Source organism: Pygocentrus nattereri, chromosome 3 (genome assembly GCF_015220715.1).
Source record: "Pygocentrus nattereri isolate fPygNat1 chromosome 3, fPygNat1.pri, whole genome shotgun sequence".
NCBI lineage: Eukaryota > Metazoa > Chordata > Actinopteri > Characiformes > Serrasalmidae > Pygocentrus > Pygocentrus nattereri.
The window spans coordinates 44,438,848-44,448,193 of record NC_051213.1 but is presented as its reverse complement, the minus strand read 5'-3'; the positions used below and the strand labels follow the sequence as shown (position 1 = coordinate 44,448,193).

Sequence of the window (9,346 nt, the reverse complement as noted above, 5' to 3'; positions counted from 1 at the left end):
TATATATTGGTGAATGGACCAATAGAAAGGCTCCACAATCATTTGGAATAAAATATATACATATATATATTCACATAAACATAAAGGTTTTGCCTTCTCCTGAAAAAGATCCTTCTTTTTCTAATACAAGGACGATATATAATAAGAGGAATACATTACAAAGGCTCGGTCATTTTTTTTATAACTTTATATTGCTTCTTAGTTAAATATCTCATGTTCAAAAATCATTAGCCCCTTAAAATCCCAGGCTTATTACATACTAAGGGTTATTATTCAGTAACTACAAGAACTTCAATGCAAACCAGTTGAGCTATTCTTAAGTTATAGACATGTGTAATAGAAACAGTGGGCCTTGGCCATGTAAGGAGTTAAATCATGAATAATTTTACCCATTTACACACATTTTCTAAGTCACTTCTCCCTCAGGGTCGTGGGGGGTGCTGGAGCCTATCCCAGCTGTCATCAGGCAGAAGGCAGGATACACCCTGGACGGGTCACCAGTCCATCGCAGGGCAGACAGACAGAAAGACAGACATACACATTCACACACACGCTCAAACCTAGGGGCAGTTTAGCACGTCCAATTGGACGTGTGGATTTGTTGGCTTTGTATGGCCTTCATTGGCCATCTGTCCATTCTCAAGGAAGATTAATTAATGATTAATTATTCAACTAATAATAATAATAATAAATAACAGTACCCAGATAAGATTAGAGGCAGAGCTCTCAGACGATCATCCAGCGGTCCCTCCAATCATGAAGTGCATCATTTTACTGGCCATCTTTGCTGCGGCATGTAAGTTTCCCTATTTTTCCATTTCTGTTTTGTCTATAATGTTCTATATTTATGGTAATTAATTCTATTCTTTATTAAGCATAGTGCAAAAAAGTGCAATGAACTGAAAAAAGTTTAATACTTATTTATATACATTATTCTCTGAACATCTTCACCAGATCAGGAAATCAGGAAAAGGTTTTGTGCACATTGTGATGATGTCTGTAATTAATGATTTGTAATTATTCTCTGTTTAGCTAGATTAGATCAGATTTACTCTTACCTACTATCCAGTGTTCAGTGTATCAGATTGGTGCCATCTATATGTTACTGAGTGACATACAAACACTGTGGCTTTACAAATGCGTTTAACTGTTTTTGACATCATTTGAAATTGTCTGCTGCTCTTTACATTTTATATAAATTTCATGATGAATGGGCCAAAAGAAATGGGCCAAAATGACTTGTAAAGACATCCGGTTCCATTGACTTACATTAAAAGTAAAGTATGTTTTCTCCTTCTCCTGTAAAATTACCATTTTGGAGGTACAAGGTTTTCTTCTGACAACAGTGGTATGCTCTTTTAAATGAGGCTTATGATGAACTCAGATATTATTTTCATTACACACTCCCTAAAAAAGGTATTTGCCCTCAAGTTTTCATAATTCATCAAAGAACATTAAATCACAGTGGATTTCATTTGTTTTTACTCCATAAATGCTTGTTATAGGCACTACAACTCAATTCTTGATGTTATACAGTTTTCTTAGCATTTCATCATTCTCAGGCTCAGACCATTAAGATCATTAAGTGGGCACAAATATTTGAAGGGCCCAACCTTACCTACCTGCATTGGTGGTCATGAATTTATGGTAATGTAATCAGGTTTGGGAAGCATCACAGTGGCAGCGTACTAACTGGTGTTTGGCACATGAAACACAGGTTAACATAAACCACTGTAACACTTAGATTTAAAGCATCGACTGAAAACAGAGAGCTAAGATGTACAATACAAAGGCTTTTACAAACATATTTAATACATGAAACACTAAAGCAACCTAGGCTAAAGCTTACTGCCACAGCTGACATGGAAAATGGGCATGCACTACTCTTTTAGGGTATCAGGTGTGACTTTGGAAGCACATCATTTAAATACCTGGAGCCTCAAATCTGAAGTACATTCATGGGCTAACATACTGCTAAAAAACCAAAAGCTTGTGGGAAAGTGGAACAGTTACTACGCAGTTACTGGAAAAGAAGATGACGTGGACATTCAGGGAAAAACATAACTGTATGACAGAAGCACTACGACAAAGCTTAAATTAGTTCATTTTTTTGGTTGTGTCGCTATTAAAGTTCCCACTGTGAGTCAAAACAGCTGTTTAGATTTTGTCATAATTGCTTCTGGGGGGGGGGGGGCCCTAGTGGCATGCGCCCATAAAAACCATGGGATGATGTGGGACTGATCATTCTAGACATAGGTTTTTACATTTTTATTTACAGCTTCCCAGTGTTCTAATAATTATTTGAAGGTGGTCAGATTGTAAATTTTATTTAAAACATTGATAATTAACATGTATAATTAATATAAACTCCTCAGACAAAAAACAGCTGCATCTATTATTTCTCTGTAACTTTGTCCATTTTAGCCCACTCTTCCTTCATGTGTGACTAGAACTCAAAAATGACACTCCCACATTCTAGGATGAGAAGTGCAGGGTGTCTGTATTTGACTGAGTTGATCTCATTCTCAATCTGGCAGAGGGAGTGAAATGAGCTCTGTCTGAAATGTGCACCTAGTTTGTAAAAGAGTGGACTAAAATGGACAGCAAGCATCTGAATGGACAGCCCGAAGTAAGTCTTACCTGGCAGGACTGATGCTGAGCAATAAGTGAAGAAAAAAAGTAGACAAGTGACAATTTTTTCGTCTGGTGAGTTTACAGATACATGCACATGTAGATAAACATACACTTTCCTCATTCCACTACACAGTCGCCACCCCTGTTGATGATGACGATAAGATCATTGGAGGGTACGAGTGCCCAGCATCAGCATGCCCGGCGCCTCTGAATATTGGATATTATTTTTGTGGAGGCTCTCTGATCAACGACTTGTGGGTCGTGTCTGCTGCCCATTGCTACAAGTCGTAAGTTCTTTTCAGATAATACTTAGTTTACTTGTTCTTTTCCTCCCAAAGGAAATAGACCCAAAACCAAAAAGTGACATAGATTTCCTTTTAACCCTTAATACCCCATACAATTTGGGTAGTGACCTGGTTTTAGGCCCATGCATAGACATTTTAGAGGCTCAGGGGGGCAAAGGCTCAAAAAGAGGAACATAAATATGAATTAAAGGTATTTTACTGTACAATTTACGGAGATGAATTTGTGCCAAATTGACAAGCAATCACTATAGTGGATAAACCTGAGATGCATTTTATGACCAAAATGCTGAATTCACATCAGAACTGAACACAATCCAGCTTGAAATGTAAAGGCATGACTATATTGCTTTGTACTGTGCAGTACTTAAAACAATGTTAAATCAATTTAATGGATCTTTTACTTCTATGTTTCCTGCATGTTACTGGTTTAAGGGTTAAATCTCATGTGTACATTGCATTTCACTGTTTTGGTTGCATTTCATGGAGCCAAATATGCTTTAAATATGAAAAACATGTGAAACCTTTAAAGTGCCAGGCATATTACATAGTAAGGTTTATTATCTAGTAACAACAGGGATTCTTCAATGCAAACCGGTTGAGCTATTCTTAGCTTATAGAAGTGTGTAATAAAACTTTCGGCCTGCCGGCTGCCCCATGGCCGTGTAGCAACGTAAGAAAACAAACTATCTGTACTGGAAATTGAACCCTTGTCACCGACAAGCAAAGTCATGGCATTATTTTATTTACTACTTTATTTAACTGCCACATACTGAGGTATAACCTATACATAACATTATGAGCACCTCGTTTCTGCACTCATTGTCCATTTTATTGGCTCCACTTATTTTATAGCTGCACTTTGTAGTTCTACAGTTACAGACTGTAGTCCATCTGTTTCTATGATACTTTGTTACCCTGTTCTTCAGTGGTCAGGACCCCCCATGGACCCTCACAGAGCAAGTACTATTTAGGTGGTGGACCATTCTCAGCACTGCAGTAACACTGATGTGGTGGTGGTGGTGTGTTAGTGTGTGTTGTGCTGACATTATATTACATTACATTACATTTACATACATTTACATGCATTTGGCAGACTTACAATTTGATCATTTTACACAGGTAGGCCAAGGTGGTGTTAGGAGTCTTGCCCAAGGACTCTTATTGGTATAGTGTTGGGTGCTTGCCCTGGTGGGGGATTGAACCCCAGTCTACAAGGCAGAGGTGTTACCCACTACACTATACCAACCACTAGTTGCTAAGCTTTCCCGTTTGCTACACAGTTGCTGCCCCCTTTGACGATGATGATGATGATAAGATCGTTGGAGGGTACGTGTGCCCTAAGAACAGAGTGCCCTACCAGGTATCTCTGTATTCTGGGTATCACTTTTGCGGAGGTTCTCTGATCACCAGCTTGTGGGTGGTCTCAGCTGCCCATTGCTACAAATCGTAAGTATCATTTGATGTCCTTTCCTTTCTGATCACCACAGCAGAGATAAACCCAAAATCGCTTCAACCCAAACCAGGATCATGAACTTATAGGCCTCTGGGCACAAATATTTGCTGGGGTTCGCAGTTCTTATTGCATCTAGGCCTCAGGGGTGATTTAATGCACTGGCTTACATCGGCTGAGGTCCAGGGGTCCTGGGTTATTCAGGGCCTCTGATTGGCTTTGATGTATTCATTCCCCCTACCCAGATTGCAACGAGCCTATCCAATCAAATGAACAAAGCTGACTATTTAGGAAACTGAAACTTGATTTGTTTTCTGTGAGTGCTGTCACCGTTTTATGCTCAATCAAATTGTTATGCTCTCTAACCAACCTTCCCCCTCTTCCCTCAGCCCTCCAATCACTGCACAGCAAACACTGCTATCCGCCATTGCCTTAGTTCGTTATTAGTGCATCAGTGTTTGAATTTGAAGCTCCAGTTGCGGGTGACAGATGTAACTGAGTACATGGAAAGGTGAAATTCGGTCCCATAGAGGATGTCAAGAGCAACTGATGTCAGTTTTTTCTGCGAAGTTGGTACTTATGATGCTGTTTTACTACAAAGGCTGTAATGGCTTTGTGAAAATGTCGAAGCAAAGGTAAGACATGAATGGACCATAAACATTTTACCATTCGAAAAACAACGTGGGAGGTAAGAAGCAAACTTTAGCTTTATGTTTGTACAGTAATGGAAAGAAACAAAGGTTTTGTTTTTGGACACTGTGCATAACTAGACACATGACCACCTGTAGCCCCAGGGCACATGAGTAGGTTTAAGCGCCCTCTGCTGGGCCTTATTTTGTTTTCTAGCTTAGGTGTTGCTTGGTTTTCCTTTGTTTACCTATCTGTCAACCTCTTTTTTTGGTCCAACCAAGCTGTATAGGTGCTTGCTGCATATACAACTAAAAGGTTATCCAAGCGGACAGAAACCAAAACAGCAATGCACACTATATACAACAAAGAAAATGCAATCGGAGACGGTTTTGATGTTGATTTGTTAATGTCTATGCCCTTGTCAGATGTAAGCCATCATTCTGCCTCACTCCACACACTCCAACCCCCTACCTGACCGCTTTTTAGATACTGACTTTGCCATATTTGTGATAATATAAAGATTAATTTGGTAAATATAACACTAATAATTAACAATGGCTATACACTATATGGTACACTGACCAGCTATAACATTATGATCACCTCCTTGTTTCTATGCTTGTTGTCCATTTTATCAGCTCCATTTACTATATAAAAATATAAAAACTCCAGCTGCACTGCTGTGACTGATCCACTCAGACCAGCACAACACACACTAACACACCACCACCACCACCACATCAGTGTTATTGCAGTGCTGGGAATGATCCACATGGGGGTCCATGGGGGTCTTGACCAAAGAAATAAGGAGGTGGTCATAATGTTATGTCTGATCAGTGTATATTGTGCACGCTATGGTACAGTGAAACTGTTCCCTCATAAAAAGACTCTCTCTTGTTTTTTTAACAGGTCTATCCAGGTGCGTCTGGGTGAGCACAACATTGATGTCAATGAAGGCACTGAGCAATTCATCTCTTCCTCCAAGGTCATCAGGCACCCCAATTACGACAGCAACACCCTCAACAATGACATCATGCTTATTAAGCTGAAATCAGCTGCCACCATCAACAGCTATGTGCGCACCGTGCCCTTGCCCAGCACCTGTGCCCCTGCTGGTATCTGGTGCCTGATCTCCGGATGGGGAAACACTCTCAGCAGTGGCAGTAAGTACGCTTACTTAGGGGTCACTATGTCTCCAATGCAAATATAGCAAGTTTTTTACATTGAGGGGAAACAAGGACTCTTTTGCTTTTGTTAGTGAACATGCCTCCAGCACATATGTCCACTTCAAATTTCTACATACATACTGAATTTTGACTTTATACATACAAATATGAACAAAAAAAGTATTCAAATGCATTAATAACATTGGTACTTTCTTGGAAATCTGTAGTTATCAATGAGAATCTTTTTGTGGCCGTGTAGTCGATTTTGGCCCATTTCCCTTGGTAAATAGGCTTCAGTTAGTCATGGTTACAACTGTTCCTGTGACTGATTCGCAATTCCTACATATAGCTGCACTTTGTATTTCTACAGTTTCAGACTGTAGTGCATCTGTTTCTCTGATACTTTGTTAGCCCCCTTTTACCCTGTTCTTCAGTGGTCAGGACCCCCATGGACCCTATTTGGGTGGTGGATCATTCTCAGCACAGCAGTAACACTGATGTGGTGTGTTAGTGTATGATGTGCTGGTACGAGTGGATCAGACTGTCCACTCTATAAGACACCCCTACAATGTCAGTCCAGCTTGTAGACGTAAAGTAAGAGACGACAGCAGATCTGCTGCTGCACAGTCCCTGTTGGTCATCCTCTAGTCCTTCATCAGTGGTCAAAGGATGCTGCCCACAGGACGCTGTTGGCTGGATATTTTTGGTTGGTGGACTATCTTCAATCCAGCAGTAACACTAAGGTGTTTAAAAACTAGCAGCACTGCTGTGACTGATCCACTCGGACCAGCGTAACACACCACCACCACCACCACCACCACATCAGTGTCACTCCGTGAGGGTCCATGGGGGAACTGACCACTTGTGTACCTTTCTTTAGATCTCAACACTTGAATTATGCAGAAATTTTTCTTTAACATCTTAAGTGTTAATTACACTTTTTACTAAATATTAAGTGTTAATTACACAGTTACTGAATAATAAGCCTTAGGATGTAATTAGCCTTGCTGTATTGTAAGCTCCTAAATCAGTATGACTTCCTAAAGCAAACTACCCCTCCACTCTGAGATGCCTGGAAGCCCTATCCTGAGTGACACCGTTTGCAGAAACTCCTACCCTGGTGAGATCACCTCCAACATGTTTTGTGCTGGCTTCGTAGAGGGCGGAAAAGACTCCTGTCAGGTAATGAGAGCATCCAGATTGTTAGTCATTTGGACATTGTAGGGCTTTTATTCTGTAATGTCCAGAACAGCTAGCTGTCTCAAACTTAACTAATCAGTTTATATCCTGTAAGACAACAAACTTTGCCTTTAGATGGCCCAACACACCATGTTTACATGTTTAGCATAAGTTCTCAGGTCATTCCATACAAAACTGGTATCAAAATATCAAATATCACAACAAATTCATAGACCTCTGTTCAAATGTCCCTCCTTTCCACCTTAAATTCTATGCCACCTTAAATTCAGTGCCACCTTAAAAGCAGTTCCACCTTAAATTCTGTATCACCTTAATTTTAGTGCTACCTTAAATAGAGTTAAACTTTAAATTCAGAGCCACCTTAAATTTACTGCTACCTTACAATCAGTTGCACTTCAAAGTTAGTATTAAATTCATGGTCACATTAAATTCAGGGAAAACTTAAATGTAATTCCACCTTAATTTCAGTGCCAGATAAAACTCAGCGCTACTTTAAAAGCAGTTCCACCTAAAATGTATTATTTGTGCTGTTCTGGCTGTGCGCGTGTGAGTCTTTGTGTACTGTGTGTGAGAGATGTCCATTGATATCACATGTGGCAGCTAATTTGAATGTCCCAAACTTTCGGCTCAATTCACTTCAAGGAAATCATTTTTGCGCTCTTACTAATTACCACCCCTTTTTCCGACCCTTTCAGGGAGATTCTGGTGGCCCAGTCGTGTGCAAAGGTCAGCTGCAGGGTATTGTGTCCTGGGGTTATGGCTGTGCCCAGAAGAACAGGCCTGGTGTCTACACCAAAGTCTGCAACTTCAATTCCTGGATCATCAGCACCGTAAAAAACAATTAGATCTTTCATCTCATGATTGGTTGAAAAGTGACTACTGCTGTAGCCTAGTTGGTTTTTGGTAGTTAGCTAGTTAGTTTAGCAGGTCTAGCAGATTTAATTACTTATAAAAGAACTTCTACATCTAAAAGAAAGTGGTTCTGAGTGACTGGGCCTGGGCAATAATCTGATATGGCCAATGATTGACAAGCAATGCGATGGTGATGTTTAAAAGGCAATGCTGGGAAGGAGAACCAAAAGAGAATTAGACATTCACCTTTACACAGCTTGCTAAATAATAGTGAACAATATATGCTGATCAGGATGACATTATGACCTCCTCCTTGTTCCTACGTTCATTGTCCACTTTATCAGCTCCACTTACTCTATAGGAGCACTTTGTAGTTCTACAGTTACAGACTGTAGTCCATCTGTTTCTCCGATACTTTGTTAGCCCCCTATTAACCTGTTTTTCAGTGGTCAGGACCCCCATAGAGCCTCACAGAGCAGGTACTATTTGGGTGGTGGATCATTCTCAGCACTGAAGTAACACAGATTTGGTGGTGGTGTGTTAGTGTGTGTTGCACTGGTACAAGTGGATCAGACACAGCAGTGCTGTGTAAATCACTTGTTTGCTCTTAGTGGAGCAAACACCTTCTGTATGGCTTGGAGCCATTTGTAGCTTAAGCCTTCTTGCGTTTTTTAAGTAGTTTAAGTTTGTTTTTTCCAGCTGCCTTTTTCGTTTTCTTTAAATACCCATCTGGGCTGCATACCCTACCGGTCACCCCTCTACAAAGGTGTGACAAAGGGCTTTTGTTTGTCACAGCCTTAAGCAGAGGACTCCACAGGTGTGTCAGGTTGGGCCTAATCAGTTCCCTGAAGTTATGGCACCTTGCTGCCGTCGCCCTCTGCAGGCTGGGCTCTTACAAAACTAGCCTGCATCTTTTCATCTTTTCTGCCACTAACACAATATTGTTTGAATGCCTAAACATCTTCAGAGTAGAACACAAAATGCCAGTTCTGTTACATTTACTAGTTGACGCCCAAGTTGGCTAGCATTCCCACTAAGGGATGGGGGAAGTAGAGGTGGAGGACCGTCCTACCCACCCAGAAAGAGTGAGACCAACTACACTCTCTTAG

General features: G+C 40.5%; 1 protein-coding gene across 1 annotated transcript; it reads left to right on the top strand.

Annotated features, from left to right (window-relative positions):
* Positions 1 to 756: 756 nt before the first annotated feature.
* On the top strand, positions 757 to 8,397 carry LOC108429925 (trypsin-3-like). Its single transcript, XM_037537231.1, is given in 6 exon segments — positions 757 to 796; positions 4,220 to 4,385; positions 5,929 to 6,182; positions 7,232 to 7,261; positions 7,264 to 7,367; positions 8,081 to 8,397. Coding segments are annotated over 6 exon segments (744 nt in total). The 3' UTR covers positions 8,231 to 8,397.
* Positions 8,398 to 9,346: the final 949 nt, after the last annotated feature.